The 17,727-nt window shown below is 41.1% G+C and overlaps 1 protein-coding gene across 1 annotated transcript in view; it reads left to right on the top strand.

Annotated features, from left to right (window-relative positions):
* JCAD (junctional cadherin 5 associated) overlaps positions 1-1,199 on the top strand; it is a 147,247-nt gene extending 146,048 nt beyond the window's left edge. Inside the window, exon 4 of the mRNA XM_039363780.1 lies at positions 1,173-1,199. Within this exon, the coding sequence (XP_039219714.1) occupies positions 1,173-1,177 (5 nt within the window). The 3' untranslated portion in view covers positions 1,178-1,199. The remainder of the gene's footprint in view (positions 1-1,172) is intronic.
* The last annotated feature ends 16,528 nt before the right edge of the window (positions 1,200-17,727 follow it).

Below are 17,727 nucleotides of genomic sequence, written 5' to 3'. Positions count from 1 at the left end.
CGGTCGTAAATCGAGGACTACCCAACCGGTCGTAAGTCGAGGACTACCCAACCGGTCATAAGTCAAGGACTTTCCCTGCCTGGGAGCACCGCACATGCGTGGTGCCGCCCCCTGCGCCGGCCGAGGCGTAGCTGGCAAGGGCCACCAGCTGGCCCAGCCCAAGGGAGGTAAGGCACCCGCTGGGCCCCACACATGCCAGCAACCCTCCCTGCGCCCGCCGGCCTCCCACCTCCCACCCCTGGCCCTCTTTTACTTACATTTTTAGTAGTTGCTCAGCAGGGAGGGGTGGAAACTTCCAGACAGCTCGCCTTCGCTGCAGACAACTTGCAGCGCCGTTTGCAGAATGGGACTTTTGGCGGGCTCAGCAGGGCAGAGACAGCCTGGACAATTCCTATTGGCTTTGGAAAGCCAATAGAATTAGACTCTATTCAAGAGAGTCGATTCTATTGGCTTTCAAAAGCCAATAGAATAAAAGGGAGTAGCACAGCTAAGGAAAAAGGGAAAAAAATGGCGGACTGCGTTGTTTGGCGACCCCCGTTAAATGGTCGTTCAACCCCAAATGGGGTCGCGACCCACAGGTTGAGAACCGTTGGTCTAGATATTGTCTAGATACTGTCCTGCAGGCTAATTTATAGTTTAAATGTTGTAGTAGAATTAGCCCTCCCTGAACAAAATTGCAGACTGCTTATTTAATTCTTCCCAAATTTATAGTCAAGGACATGTGTAAAATTATATCAACCAAACACAACATTATGCAGCCAACATAAATGCCATGTCTTGTTTACAATCTGATGCCTTTACTTGAACACATAATTGGAAATAAATATATTAGTAAATATGTGCAAAATGAATGCTTTTGGGGGGGTGGTTCTACTGCTCTTAATATCAGCTTTGGTAAATCTTAAAATTGTCCCTGATTGCCAAACAGATCTCTGGGGTAAAACAAGTCTATATTATGGCCTACCTGGAAACATATTTCTTGTAGATGCAAACTAAACAAACTAGGTAAAGCAAGCTAACCATTTATGGCTTCCCAGCTGTGAAAATCACTAACCATTCAGACTGAGGAGCATCCATGTAAAAAAATAAATAATTATTCCAATGGCATGGACTCAAATTATGCAGAAAGCTGCACCATTTATGTAAGAAAAGTTTGTTGTTTCTTTTGGCAGGCTGAAAAGCTGGAGCACATGATCAGCAAGAATTCCACCTCTTGGCTCTTTACTGCAAGTACAATGTGATGCTGGGCTTAAGGTGATTTACCACCCAAAGGTACTATCACAAATTCAAACTCTCTGTTTCTTCCTCGTTCTGCTGTCTTCTCATTTGGAGTGTTTTCAAATTGGGCTTTTCTTGGAGGTCAACCCAACTGATCCTGCTTGTGAGTTACCCCAAACTTATTCAACCTGGCACCCTTCAGATATATTGAAGTATAAGTTGTTAAATTCTCAATTCTCAGCTAGAAAGTAATAATAATAATAATAATAATAATAATAATAATAATAATAATAATAATAATAATAACTTGTGTACTCTGAGGAAGATGAGAGCTATGCCAGAGGTTCAACCATACTGGACAGGTCTCATCAGAGGAGTCAGACAAAGAATGTCTCTCCCATAAAAAATATGGTGAGATGTAAATTGCAGAATGCCATACCAGCTTGGATGTCGCCCGGGTTAACAAGGTCCGTGCTAGATATTGGAGTTCCTGGATATCTGGTGAAAAATGGGTTACAGGACTCAGGACTGTTGGCTGAGCAACCCGGGCCAGCAGCTGCAGAACTACTGGAAGAAAAGATGTTTACCCGTCGCAGATACACAGTGATGGAAAACAAAGAAATAATGATCTGTTACTACAGATCAAGTCCAACAAGACGAGGATATCTAAAACGAATGCACCAGTACTGGAAAGAACAACATCCAGAATCAGAAATAACAGAACAGAGACTAGCAGATCAACGCCGATTTATAACACGAAATAAAGTATTCACAGAAACAGAATTGGACGAACTGCAAAGGTTTACCCAGGGCAAAGAAATCAAAGCCTTACCAGAAGTAATTCAGAACGTAAAGGCAAACCAGGGGGAGTTGGCAGTGAAGGAATCCAATAGAGATATACAACTGTTCTCATTTGGAAACCAGGCACCTCTATCTCAGGAAGAACAAAACCCTCTAACTAAAGAAATAAAAGAATTGAAACAAAGAATAACTGAGCATCTAGAACAACACAAAAACAACAGAATAAGGCTACCTGCATTGAAGCTTGTTCCAAAGAAACAGCTAGCACAAGCATTAAAAGATGCAAATATTGCAATATCAAGTATAAGCACAAATTCACTGCAAGAAACAAACCAACTAATGTACAGCACAGCTGCAGTTATAACAGAATACCTGGGATGCAAAATCAACAAAGAAGAAAAACAAACAAACAGTGCACCAGAAAAATGGAAAGTTAGACTAGAAAATAAGATCAGCAAGTTAAGATCACATGCAAGCAAGCTCGAACAGATGAAAGAAAAGAAGCTGAAGAACAAGAAGACCAAAGAATACCTAATCAAGAAATACCACTTAGAAACAAGGAAGATCAAGGAAGCACTGGAAATAATAAAGCAACAAATAACAGCTATAGCCAGAAAAATCAGTAGATATGAAGCTCGAATTGCAAACTATAGGCAGAACCTCCAATTTCAATCCAATCAGAAACATTTCTACCAATCCATCAATGGAGAAACTGCAAGGAATCAGTCAGTACCTGACAAGGAAGAAACAGTGCAGTTCTTGAAGCAGATATGGGATAACCCAAATAAATACAACAAGGATGCGGCTTGGTTAAAAGAGGTGGATGCAAATAAAACAGAAGTTGAAATGAAAGAACTAGTAATAACAACAAAAATGGTAGAAAAAAGAGCAAGGAAAATCAAAAATTGGTCAGCACAAGGTGAAGATGAACTGCATGGGTTTTGGTTGAAACATCTAACTGTTATACACCCACTCATTGCCAAGCAATTCAACAATATACTACAAGGAGGAGAAATTGAAAAGTGGCTAACAACTGGGAAAACCTACCTAATAATGAAAAAATCCAGCAAAAGGGGCAACACCAGGCAACTACAGGCCAATTACCTGCTTACCAACAACTTTCACATTACTAACTGGTGTGGTAGCTGATGCAGTACAACAGCATCTAGTTGAAAACAATCTCTTTCCACCTGAGCAGAAAGGAAACCGCCCCAATAGCAGAGGAACAAAAGATCAACTCCTAAGAGACAAAATGATCTTGGAAAACTGCAAGAGAAGGAAGACCAACCTGAATGTGGCATGGATTGACTACAAAAAGGCATTTGACTCTCTGCCACATGATTGGATAATAAAGTGCCTAGAAATGGACTTCCGGTGGATTTGCGCGGCGATGGCGGCTACTTTCTAGCCGTCCTCCTGGGTAAGTGTAATGAATCGCTATGAACAGCGTACAACAGCTGTTCAGCGGTTCAAAATCCCCCTCCCGGGCAAAGGGGGGGGAAGAGGGTTGTCTGAATAGTGGTAGAGCCTCTTATGTAGCCCCAATTTCTTTTTTTGGGGGGTGACAGAGTGCTCCCACGGAGTTCAGACTGTCTCCGCTTCCCAGCTGCTTTTGTCCCTAGGGACAAAACAAGCCGTTGCAATCACCTCCGCGCTTAAAGGGACCTGGTGAGTTTTTTTTAGAAGCGAACAGAGTTGATTAGAGGATTTACTTTTTCCTTTCTTTGATTTTATATGTATTTTAAGTTTAAAGGTTTATTTTCATGTTTATATTCTCTCCTTTTACTTTTTACTTTGTGCTGAAAGGGAAAGTAAAATGGCGATTGCAGACTTTCTAGCGTTTTTTTTCTGGGAAGCTAGAATGGCGATCGGCTTCTTTTACTTTCTCTTTTCTTTTCTTTTTAATGATTGGATGGATCTTAGAAGCATTATTATTTTTGTTGTTTAACTTTTTAAACATTATTGTTTTTGTTTGACTTTTTTGCTTTGTCTTTTGTACTTTTAAAAGGCAGGCTTTTTGGTGTTTTTCTCCCCCCCCCCTTTTTTTTTTCTTTTTAATGATTGGAACGGATATTTTAATTCCTTTTTTCTTTTTTCTTCTTTTCTAACTCCCTTTTTTTATCATTATAAAGATTTTCTTTTGAGGGAGTTATGATTTTTTTGAAGGAATTTTTGTAATTCTCAAGAAGGAGTAAAGTTTTTTTTTTGTTTTTTTTTTTAAGATGGCTCCAAAGCGTCCAGGGACTTTTACAGTTCCTAAATCAATAGTTTCACCCTCTTCTGTGGTCCAACCAGCAATTGTGAAGGATTTGCAAGACATGATGGGAAATGTTACAATTCAAATTAGGGCAGAAATGAAAAAGATTTTAGAGGAAAATAACAATATTTTGAGGCAAGACATAGTTTTGGCTTTAAAAGGAGTTGCTTCTGTTATTGAAAAGTTGAATTCCCGTGTGGAAGAAGTAGTTGAAAAAGTGGAATTAATGGAGGGAAAAATTGAAAGTATGGAAAAAGAAATGGAAAATGAGATTCTTATGCTTCAATATGGACAAATGGAATATGCCTTAAGAATTAGAGGCTTGGGAGAGTCCTTGCAAGGAGATCTGAAAGAGATGGTTGCAAAGGACTTTGCTGTGATTTTGAATAAAGAAAAAAAGGAAATACTTAGTGAAACTGAAAAATTATTTCGAGTTAATTCTGTGGTGGCAGTGCAAAAGAATTTGCCAAGAGATGTGGTAATTTACTTTGGGAAAAGATCTCTACGCAATGAAATTATACAAGCTTTTTATAAGAAGAGATTTCAAATTGCTTCACAAGATGTTATAATTTTAAAGGAGATCCCATCTAAAATTTTAAGAAGAAGAAAGGAGTTTGCTTTTTTAGCAAATGAACTTAAAAAGAGACGAATTTCGTTCAGATGGGATGTTCCGATTGGAATGGTGGTGAGCTACCTGGGGATATCTTATAGACTTAATACTGCTTCTCAAGCAAAAGATTTTTATACTTCGGTCTTGGGGGTATGTTCATCGTCATCTATTAAGTTTAAAACCTTGGAAGAAAAGAATGTAGAATTACAGTTTGAAGACCCTAAAATTGGGGAACCTTTGCCTGAGAGATCTCAACACGTTCAGATTGAGGAGCAGAAGATAACTTGTGTAGCACATAACTGTAAAGAAAAGCAACAACAGAAGAAGATTAAGGAAGTTTCACATCTAGTGGTTTCTGAATCTGTGGGAGAAGCAAGACTTATAAAGCCTTTGGAGCAATCTTCAAGGATGGACTTGTTGTCTGAAATGAAAAATGGGAAATCTCAGCTTGAGGAGCTTCAACAAGTTGAGAGGAAGGGGCAGAGGACAATTCGTGCAACATATAATTGTAAAGAAAAAGACCAACAGAATAAGGAGTTTAAGGAATCCCCACATGTATTGGCTTCTGAGGTGTTGGGAGATCCAGAAATTTTGGAGCAATCTTTAAAGCCAGATCTCAAAGCACTTCTCTTGAGTTTGATAAGGTTAAAGACGAATATTCAAAATTAGAGAATGATAAGGATGGAGAATGAAAATGGACAATCGAGATTGATAATAATAATATCAGTATGATAATGGATGGAGAATGAAAATGGATAATTGAGACTGATAAGGATTGTGTTTTTTTTGTGGATGGAATTTGTTATTGGTGAAGATTTAAATGTTTAATGTGTTTATTGTGGATGGAATTTCTTATTGATAAAGATTTAAATGTGTATAAGCGATTTTTTTAAGTTTTAAGTAATGTTTAAATTTGTATTTTGGGGGAGTTTATAAAAATGATAATAATATTAGCATGATATTAGAAGGTTTGGAGTATACTATAATGTGTTTAGTGTCTGGGTTTATTTTTTTTTTCTAATTATTATTATTACTATTTTTAAGATGGAATTTGATTAAATGTGTATAAGGGGATTCTAATGTTTAAAGTTTTAAGTAATGTTTAAATTTGTGTTTATGTTTAAATTTGTGTTTTGGAGGGAGTATAACTCGTTTAACTAAATGTATTTAGATTTGTTTATGATTTATATTAGATTTTATATTATAGTTATAGATGTTCAAAGAAAGTAGTGCTTAAAATTGTGTTTTGGGAGGAATTTATATAGAATGGTGGATAATATTATAAGCATGATTAGAAGATGTTCAGAGTATATTATAATGTGTTTAATGATTATTACTTTTTAGAGATAATCTATTCAATTTAGAATATTAAGATTTGTTTAGGATTTATATGTGTTTTAAGTTTTACATGTGTTTTAAGTTTTTTCTTTTTTTCTTTTTTTTTTTGAAATATTTTGGATAAGCCCGTAATCAACTCTGGGAGGTCCAGGGGAGGGTTAGGGAGGTTTGGGGAGTTGGGGGAGGGTACGGGAGGCTGGGGGGGGTTGGGGAGGGGATTTGTCTTGTAAAATTTGAAAAATTTTCAATAAAAAAAAGTGCCTAGAAATAACAGGAGTCAGTAGAAACATCAGAAAATTTGTGCAAAGATCGATGGCACAATGGAAGACACAGTTGCAGATCAATGGTGAGAGGCTGGGAGAGGTTAATATCAAGAGAGGAATATTTCAAGGAGATTCATTATCACCATTACTATTTGTTATTGCACTGTTTCCTCTGTCAACAATACTGAATAACTCAGGACATGGCTATCAAACATCAAAAACATCTGCCAGACTATCCCATCTCCTTTATATGGATGACCTGAAGCTGTATGGAAAAACATCATCTGAAATAGAATCGCTGCTCAACACTGTCCGTATATATAGCCAAGATATTGTTATGGAGTTTGGCTTGGACAAATGTGCCACACTTACTATCAAACAAGGAAAAGTAGTGAAAACTGAAGGAATCAAGATGCCCCACGAAAATAACATTAAGAGTCTGGATGAGGAAGAGTACTACAAATACTTGGGTATCCTTCAAGCTGACAACATCAAGCACACTGAAGTCAAGAAAAAGATTAGAGGTGAATACATGAAGAGAGTGAAGAAGATCTTAAAATCCAAACTCAATGGAGGAAATACCATAAAGGCAATCAACACTTGGGCAATCCCAGTCATTAGGTACACAGCTGGAATAGTGGACTGGACTCAAGCAGAACTAAAAGCAATGGATAGGCAGACCAGAAAAATAATGACAATGAATCATGCCCTTCATCCACGCAGTGACATTGATAGACTTTATCTACCAAGGCAAATAGGTGGGCGTGGAATGCTACAAGTACATCAGATGGTTGAAGAAGAAAAAATGGCTTTGGAAGAATATCTGAAGAACAATGATGAAGATGCACTGAAATTAGTATATCAGGAAGGCTTACTAACTACTGGAGAGACCAAACTGGCCTACAAGAAAGACCAAATGAAGAACAGAATAGAGGCATGGGAAGACAAAGCACTACATGGCCAATACATGAAAAAAATAGCTGGGAAAGCAGATAATAATAAAACCTGGCAATGGCTAAGAGCAGGAAAATTGAAGAAAGAGACCGAGGGACTAATTCTGGCTGCACAAGACCAAGCCTTAAGGACAAATGCATACAAAGTCAAAATTGAGAAGACAGCAACAGACAGTAAGTGCCGCCTATGCAAAGAAGCTGAAGAAACAGTGGACCACTTGGTAAGCTGTTGCAAGAAGATTGCACAGACTGATTACAAGCAGCGGCATGACAAAGTAGCAACAATGGTGCATTGGAAGATCTGCAAAAAATATCATTTGCCTGTAAGCAAAAACTGGTGGGATCATAAAATAGAGAAAGTCATAGAAAATGATAAAATTAAACTGCTCTGGGACTTCAGAATTCAAACAGACAAGCACCTGCAACATAACACCCCAGACTTAACAATTGTCGATAAGAAAGACAAAAAAGTCTGGATAGTGGACGTGGCAGTGCCTGGAGATAGCAGAATAGAAGAGAAAGAACTGGAGAAGATAACAAAATACAAAGACCTACAAATAGAAATAGAAAGACTGTGGCAAAAGCAAGCAAGGGTAGTACCAATAGTCATAGGCTCCTTGGGTGCAATCCCAAAACAACTGGAGCACCACTTGAACACCATTGGCATTGACAAATTCGCTATTAGTCAATTGCAAAAGGCGGCCTTATTAGGAACTGCTTCCATCCTGCGACGATATCTGTAATACCATCAAACATCCACATCTGCCTATCCCAGGTCCTGGGTAAGGACTCGATAGGTAGACAAAATGCCAAATCCAGTCTGAACATCTGGCTGACTGTGCGATGATCGATAATAATAATAATAAGTTGGAAGGGACCTTGGAGGTCATCTAGTCCAACCCCCTGCTCAGGCAGGAAACCCTATACCATTTTGGACAAATGGCTGTCCAGTCTCTTCTTAAAAACTTCCAGTGTTGGAGCATTCACCACTTCTGGAAGCAGGTTGTTCCACTGGTTAATTGTCAGGAAGTTTCTCCTTAGTTCTAGGCTGCTTCTCTCCTTGATTAGTTTCCATCCGTTGCTTCTTGTCCTGCCTTCAGGCGCTTTGGAAAATAGCTTGACTCCCTCTTCTTTATGTCAGCCCCTGAAATATTGGAACACTGCTATCATGTCTTCCCTCGTCCCTCTCTTCATTAAACTAGACATACCCAATTCTAGCAGCCTTTCTTTATATGCTTTGGTCTCCAGTCCCCTAATCATCTTTGTTGCTCTTCTCTGTACTCTTTCTAGAGTCTCAACATCTTTTTTACATTGTGGTGACCCAAACTGGATGCAGTATTCCAAGTGTGGCCTTACCAAGGCATTGTAAAGTGGTATTAGTACAGCTTGAGGAGTCCTGAACTGGCCTCATTAATGGATCTAGAACCCTTTCCATACTAAAACAACTAAAACAGTTTCTCTAATCTACCTATATCCCGTAGCAGGATATACTGTATTTTTCTGAGAGAACTTCCCGTGGAGAGCCCTAGGAACATTAAGCTTTCTGAAAGGATGGAGCAGTGCAAGGCTCACCTGTGAAAGCCATAAAAAAAATCAGGTGATGGATTTCCATGAACTGTCAGGCGGAGTGGGAAGCGAACTGTTTTCTGGAACAACTATATATCTTGTGATAAAATTTATATCTCTATATAGTTTTCCTAATAAAGATAATTATGATAGACAATCCTCAGTCAAGCTGAACTTACACACAGAGAGTACTACTACCATCCTTATCACATACCACAAGACCAGTCTGTCTCTGGGGAGTTCTCAGACATTCCACTAAGGGACTTCTCCTTTTGTTCTAGCTCCAAGAAAAATAATACTTTTGATGTGCCTGTCCAAAGTCAACATGGAAGCTAATTTTCTAAATTCAAAAGGAATTAAGTGAACTTTTAAAAAGAAATACAAAGAGATTAAGGAAAGAAGGGGGAAATCATGCAGAATTCAAATTAAATCAGTTCAAACTATGTTATTTTTGTGCAAAATATCTGTTCAGATTCATCATTTTATGAAGTTTTCCCAAAGACCATAACAATGACATGTTGTGATCAGAGTTCACTAGTATTCAGGGCCAGTCCTACCATTAAGCAAATGAAACAACTAAATTGAGCATGCAGATTCTAGCAAATGAAAAACAGTCTGTCTTGCATCTGCTGAGTGAGGTTGGCATCATGGTAGAAGATGCTCTTCAGTTACCTGTGTTGGAGTAAAGTTCAGGTGATCACTATTAACATCAGGCTGGGCAACAACATTTGTTGCAACTGCTGTGTCTATTTTCAGCATGACATTTGTGACTTTCAGATATATAGGATGTCACTGGTTATCCTGATAAGAGTTGATGGCAGCTGAAGTCTGTATGGCACTAGAGGGCTGGCATAAACACAAATCTGCCAGAGGTTTAACCTCCCCCCCCCCAACCTATTAGCATAAGCAGGAAGTTTAGCTGTTCGGACAATGAATTCATAACCTAGTCTTAAAGTAACATCCTTCATTGCCCAATTTTTCTTGTGTTTGGTTTGGAATGAGTGGGTTGTGTGCTTTTCAATACAGTACATGCACTGAGCTTATGATCCTATTCTTCTCTATAAATCAAAACATGTGTCTGTTTTAAAATGTGTGTCTTTCATGGCCAACCAACACAAATGTTCATCATTGCAAGTATGTCCCATCATAAAGCAGTTTAAATGTATGCTACATGCTTATACCATTGTGCTGCTGGTGATAAAGGATGTTTTCTTTTGCTGACACTGTACTTCAAGCCCCATGGAAGTGATTTCCTCCCTTATGATTGCTGTTTGAATAACATTTCCACAACTTAAAATGTGCACTGCAAGCATACTGGATATTTTTTAGAGTTGGATTGGACAGGGGAAAAACTTGGCTGCACTTGGAAAGAATTTGAACAGATGTTTCCAAGCAAAGATACAAGTACTTTCTTGTCTTACGGGCATTCCCTTGGGTGAGACAAGGATAAAAGACCAATAGTCAGCTTTTGCATTGTAATTATAAAAGGAATACTCAAGTTGCAGACCTAAGTAACCCCTGCTGTTACTTAGAATTTACGTGACATAGAATAGTGAAAACTGCTTCACATTTAATTTTTGTACTTTAGTTTTGTTGATTTCTGGCCTTCCAAGGAATTCCCAATATGATATACAACATAAAAATTAGAAATATATTGAAAACAGAAATTCAATTTAAATAAAATATAACAGCAACATTCTAAAATATGATACCTTTCAGCAGCATAAAACTGCAGGCTGTTTTAATAAAGAGGAAAGTGTGAGAACAAAACAGCAAAATATTGATAAATCATACTGATAGTGCTCAATTTAGAACCATTTGTTTAGTGACTGTTCAAAGTGATAATGGCATTGAAAAAGTGACCCATGACTGGTCCTTGCTCTGATGATTATTCCCACAGTCATACCATCAGACTTTGAGCACTTGGCAACCAAAATGTATGTATGACAGTCAGACAGGATCACATGATTACCATTTGCAACCCTGCTAGCCATCTATTGACAAGAAAATTCAATGGAGGAAGCCAGATTCTCTTATTTACATCTGAGACTCTAGATTGCCATCAGTTTGGATCAGTGTAATAGCAAAAGAATGCTATCAAACTAGGGTTGATCTCAAATGTTCCTTTCAGCTTGATGATCTTATAAAATGGAATTGGAGTGTTAAGTCCTCAGCTAATGGCAATAAGTCATGGACCATCTCGTGGTTTCAGAAGCCTCTTTATTGTTGTTCTGTAGCCCCATTACAACTCTGAGGCACGCAAGCCTCTCAGCTTCTTAAAAGCAATCCCCGGGCCAAAAGGCAACATTTTGGCGCACTGTGCGCTTCGCGCATGTGCGTGAGTGCCAGCGCCAGCTAGTCTGGTCCCGGGCAGCTTGCAACTGCCCGGGACCGTTGCAACGTCCCGAGCCTGCCTTTGCAGGCTCAGGACACAACACCCCTTCCCCCCGGCTAAGACTACAACTACATGAATAGTTACATGCGACTTCAAGACGAGCGTGGTGTGCCAACCCCTGCTCCAATGATACCGGGCTATTGTTCTGGAGATTAATTCCCCAGTGCCCATATTTCCAATTTCCCACAGAGGCACCCTCTCACTGTTTCTGCTTTGCCAGCAGAGTTACAAAATCTTCAATGTACTTAGGAGATCTCTTAACTCTCTGTGATCTCCTTAGGCCCTGATAATCTCCAATTACATTTTGCCCAGGGGATGATATGATATGCCCCATGGACCCTGCCCCTTTGCCTGGTCTGATTGCTTGCCCACCGGGCTTTGTTCTCTCCATAACCTGGTTGACCTGCCTAGTTGCAGACTCTCTAGCACCTCTAGAAGACTGTCACTGTTCGGCAACTCTGTAGAGCCTCCCAGGCCTGTACTGGACCTATCGTGAGGCTGCCTTCCTCCACTCCCCAGTTCCATAGTAGGACTGTCTGGAGTTTCAGTACTACCCCAAAACTCAGTTGCCCCCTCAACTATGCCGGAGATGTCAGAATTGGGATTTGCCCCTCTGACCACCTCCCTGTGTGAATGCCTCCTTCTGGAAACAGTAGCAGTGCTGGGCCAACTAGACTGATTGTGTGCCAGCTCTCTTGCAATGTTTGAGTTATTAGGATGCTCCCGGTTATTCTCCCTGACTGGAGTGCTGAATGGTGTTAGTGGATGATGAGTATGCCCCCTGGGTGACTCCCTGGCTGCAGTAGGCACTGGTACCTGTGTGCTAGCTAGTTCCCACGAATTCCTGTTCGGAACACTCTCGGAATCTTGGGATAGGCCATCTGTGGCCTCTCTGTTGGTGCCTAGCTGCTGCCAACACCCATCCCTTTGCCCATAGAGGTCCCCCTCCCCCCTGGAAAAGAACCAGGAGTCTCTGAGGGTAAGTCCAATCTTGTACGCAGCTGGTCGATATGCCGCCGCAGGATATGACCGTCATCCAACGAGACCTTGTATGACAAGGGACCTGTAACCTTGCATACTACAGCAGGAACCCACAAGTGACCTGGCCCGTAGTTACAGGTCCATACCAGGGCACCCACTTGCAATTGCCTTGGTGCCCTGGGTTGTGTAACCTTAGGAGGCAGTCTGTCCAGGTGCAACCAGTCAAGTTTAGTAATCAGTTTGCGCCCCCAGCGAAGTTCAGCTGGGCTTTTCCCTGTAGAAGTTGAAGGTATGGTGCGGTATGCAAGAAGAAAATCAGCCAACTTGTGGTGCCAGTCCCCATAGGTCAGTTTCTTTAAAGCATCCTTGGTGATGCGGACCATCCATTCAGCCATACCGTTGGTGGAAGGGTGGAAAGGTAGAGAGGTGGCATGACGAATCATGTTGGCCTGTAAGAAAGCTTGGAAGTCAGAAGAAGTGAATTGAGGGCCATTGTCAGACACCAAAACATCCGGAAGCCCTTGTGCAGCAAAAATCCCCCTCAGTACTTGAATCGTCTTTGCAGTGGTGGTTGAAGAGACAGGTACAACCTCAAGCCACTTTGAATAGCTATCAACCAGGACCAAGAAGAATTGACCCTGAAAGGGCCCAGCGTAATCGATGTGCACCCTAGATCATGGTGACGGTGTTTCCTCCCATCTATGCACAGGAGCCTGGGGCATTTCTGGGCGTGAGCGCTAACAAAGGTGGCATGTGTGCACCTTAGCCTCAATTTCCTTGTCTAACCCAGGCCACCACAAATGACTGCGTGCAAGTGCCTTCATTCGTACAATGCCAGGATGACCCTCGTGAAGGGAACCTAAGACCCTAGACCTCATTGATGTAGGAATGACAACTCTGCTGCCCCACAGCAGACAACCCTGAAATGTGGATAACTCATGTTTCTTAAGCCAGAAACTCTGAAACTCAGTGCCTGGGCAGCTCTCTGGCCATCCAGACAAAACCCAGGATAAGACACGAGAAAGTGTGAGATCCGTGGCTGATTCAGCAGCCACATCTCTGGCATTCAAGGGTGACTCAGGCAGTGTCTGAATGGAAAGAATGTGGATGGCAGGGGCTGGGTCAGCCTCCACTTCTTGTAAGGGTAATCTACTAAGGCCATCAGCATGGCCCATTTCCTTACCAGGTTTATATATTAAAGAAAAATCATAGGCTGACAGAAAGATGGACCATCTTAGCATCCTAGGGGATATGATATGGGGAGTTTGCTTATTTGTAGTAAATAACCCCAACAAAGGCTTGTGGTCAGTATAGACCGTGAAATGTCTGCCATATAGAAAATCATGGAATTTTTTAATCCCTGCAACAAGGCTTCCCTGTCTATCTGAGCGTAGTTCCGCTCGGCAGAAGACAAGGTTCTGGAGTAGTATGCAACAGGAACCTGAGTTCCATCAGGTGTCAGATGGCTAAGTACAGCTCCCACCCCATACGGAGAAGCATCACAAGCGATGCACACAGGGAGAGTTTCATTAAAATGTGAAAGCACATTGTTGGATGTGAGTAAGGCCTTAACCTCATTGAAGCTTGCTTCATGTGCTTGTGACCACTGCCACACTGCCTGTTTGTCCAGAAGCCTATGAAGTGGTTCAGCTACATTAGCCTTGTTAGGAATGAATGCATTATAGAAATTCAAGAGGCCCAGAAAAGCTTGTAGTTCAGCCTTGGACTTAGGCCTAGGTGCTTGCATGATAGCCTTTAATTTGGACTCAGCAGGGTGAACCCCATTGGCATCTATTTTGAATCCCAGGAAGTCTATAGAAGGCACCCCAATTTTACACTTGTCTTTTTTTAGCTTGAGGCCTGTTTTCCGGAACCGCAATAGAACAGCCCTCAATCTCTCAGCTAAATTTTGAGTGGAGTCTCCAGCTATTAAGACATCAGCAAAATAGGGGCAAACCCCTGGTATACCCCTCAAGGTATTTTCCATTACGCTTTGGAAAATTCCAGGAGCCACATTTACTCCAAATTGTAGTCTTTTGATTTTGAATGCCCCTCTGTGTGTCACAATGGTTTGTGCTACAGCAGCAGCTCATCAACAGGTAACTGTTGATAAGCCTGCACCAAATCTAGCGTTGCAAAAACCCACCCCCCCTTGAGGGAGGCCAGAATATGACTGACTACAGGTACAGGGTATGCATGCTGTTGCAATGCCTTGTTTAGAGTGCATTTGTAATCTGCACAGATGTGAATGTCCCCATTAGCCTTAAGAGGCGTAACTATGGGTGTTTCCCAAGGACTGGAGTCAACAGGTTCTAAGACTCCTTGCTGAATCAATTTGTCCAATTCAGCATCATTTTTTCCTTTTAAAGCAAAAGGTACTCTCCTTGCTTTTACTCTGATAGGAGTGACAGTGGGATCTAATTTTAAAGAAACTGGGGGTCCCTTGTATGTGCCCAACTATGGGCTGAAGACATCTGCAAACTCCTTGCAGACTTCTTGTAAACCTACTGTTTGCAGGCTATTGAGCCCTGTGACTTGTATTCCCAAGGCCTCAAACCAATCGAGTCCTATGAGACTCGTGCACTAACCCCCAACTACCAACACATCTAGTGGACCTTCAAAATCCTTATATTGTACGTTAAGGGTGGCCTCCCCTTTAACACACACTTTGGAGTTTTGAAAGTCTGTTAGAACTATATTAGAAGGCCTAAGCTTGGCCTGGAACCCACTACTAGAACAAATCTTTCTGAATGTGTGAAGGGAAATAATTGAAAGTGCAGACCCCATGTCTAGTTCCATGACCAATGGAACTCCTTGCAACTTCACCTTAAGTGACAGTTTCTTTTTTGGTGGCTTGTGTGTGCCTGTCCTATAGATGCTTCTTTGTGAAGCACAGAAACTCATCCTGTTTTGGCTGGGGACCCTGGTACCTTTCAGGCGCAATTCTTCTCAGGGTTGTACCTTCTGACGGCCCAGACACACAGATGCTATGTGGCCTTGCTTCCCACATGCTCTACACATTGCAGAACAGAACCTGCAGTCGGTCCTCTTGTGGCGACCACCACACCCGAAGCACTTGGGTACAGCTGAAGACCTTTCTTTGCCTTCCTTCTGCTTCCTTTCTTTGGTTGGGTAGAGATGATCCACCTCTTCATCAGGGTCCTCTTCCGAGCTCTCCTGGACTCCCTCATGGTGCATGGAAACAGCTTCTGGAGTATTTCTGATAGGCCTCATATTCTTGATTGCCCCACCTGCTGCCTCTTCTGCAGTAACCTCTCTCAAGGCATCTTGGAACGATATGTCTTCTTTAGCAAAAAGTCTCTGCTGCAAGTCTCTGTTTCTCAGCCCACATAGAAATCTGTCTCTCAGCTTTTCTTCTATGTCTTTAAATTCACAAGGCTTAGCTGCTCTTCTCAATGCAGCAATGTACTCTTTAGCTGATTCACCAGCCCGTTGGTCCCTCTGTTCAAAAGTATGTCTCCACGCAATAACAGACAACTTGGGCTGAAAATGTTCTTTTAGTAATTTCTTTAAATCTGTGTAGGTAACAGATTCAAGAGGTGAAGGGGCTGCTAAATTTTCAGCAATTTCAAATGCATCTTGACCACAAACACACAGCAGGGTGGCGGCCTTTAAGCCATCTTCTCTCACTTGATTTATTCTGAAATAGTTTTCTACTCTGGCCACATAAGACTCCCATCTTTCTGGATGAGTAACATCAAACTCAGAAAGTCTTCCTATCTTTGCCATTTTTGCAGTAGTACGGAAAGGGTCTATCAGCCAGCTTACCTCCAACGACGCTGTATTGGCAGGCAATTGCTGAGTTTAACACCGTCTTCCTAGCTGCTTTCAGGATTCCAGGGTAAGCTTACAATTTCTTCAATTTATTGTAAGGCATCCCATCCTCGTTGCCAGTGTTGAGTCCTCAGCTAATGGCAATAAGTCACGGAGCATCTCGTGGTTTCAGAAGCCTCTTTATTGTTGTTCTGTAGCCCCGTTACGACTCTGAGGCACGCAAGCATCTCAGCCTCGCTTAAAAGCAATCCCTGATCCAAAAGACAACATTTTGGCGCGCGGCGCGCCTCGCACATGCGCACAAGTGCCGGCACCAGCTAGTCTGGTCCCGGGCAGCTTGCAACTGCCCAGGACCATTGCAACGTCCCGAGCCTGCCTTTGCAGGCTCAGGACACAACAGGATAGTACTTAATTTTGTTTTCTTTCTTAACTTATAACCTCTTTTTCTCCAGGAGGCTTAGCTATGGTCATCCAAGCTTTCCCACCTTCAGTTCTGCCACCACTATCAACTATGAGATACTTGAGCTGAGAGATAATTACACACTTCAAATCGCTAAATGACCTTCAAAAGCTGAAGGTGGACTTGCATCTATATCTCCCCAATCCTACTCCAACACCTTAACCTTTACTCTACACTGACTTCAGCCACCAAGACCTGAAAAACTGCCCTGAAATAATTGGTGGAAGATTTTTAATGAACAAAAATTAGGTCTGCAATGAAATGTTGGAAGGTAGCAAATAAATACAGAGCTCTAGAGCTGTATTATATGTACAGGAGTAGTAGTAGCAATAGCATAACAGTATAATATAATGTGAAGACAAGGAATAAATATTTGCAAAGGAAAGAAGGATCTGTAAATATCATGGAACAAAATAACTGAAACCAAGCATAGCTACAGAAATAAAATTTATGCTTTTACCCAAAAGTATATGCTATCTCTTCTACATCTCTGATTATTCAGTTGCAGGAAGCACCAAGGTACATTTTAAGAAATATATATCTTGAAGAAACATATATATTTGATCACTGAAAGGGAACAGATTGTTTTTCTTCTTCTGCTCATCTGCTTTCACTATCTTCTTGTCAAAAACAATAAGGAAGGGACATTTAGGTTTTCTTCTCCATGGTTTACAGCAGCTAGACCCAATATTATAGGTCAAAGTTGATCAGAATGAAGTAGGTTAGGAGACCATTTCATTTCTCATGGGCTTGATTTCAGTTGAAGACTCCATTGTTGCTTTTGAAAAAGAAAGCCGTGTTGACTATTTCAATCCTTAAATTCTTGCAACAATAATTTTACTTTGGCAGGGAAGTTGGTTTGATAGTATTTTAGAGATTTAAGAAGCAACTTCTCCAGTCTGCCCTAGTCAGAGCAGGTTGGTGGTCTTTTAGAATAGGAGTTGGGAAAAGAAAGGGTTTATATATTATACTAAGCTTAGTTCACTTAATTTGGTTCATTGAATAAACCACAAAAAGTCGTGATCACATAACCCCTAAGCCATAAATCTTGCTTTTCAAAATACAAAGCCTGGGTGCATACATAAACTAA

This window comes from Crotalus tigris, unplaced genomic scaffold (assembly GCF_016545835.1).
Source record: "Crotalus tigris isolate CLP2741 ecotype Arizona unplaced genomic scaffold, ASM1654583v1 scf7180000017591.2836849, whole genome shotgun sequence".
Taxonomy (NCBI): Eukaryota; Metazoa; Chordata; class Lepidosauria; order Squamata; family Viperidae; genus Crotalus; species Crotalus tigris.
This window is presented reverse-complemented; position numbering and strand designations above follow the sequence as displayed.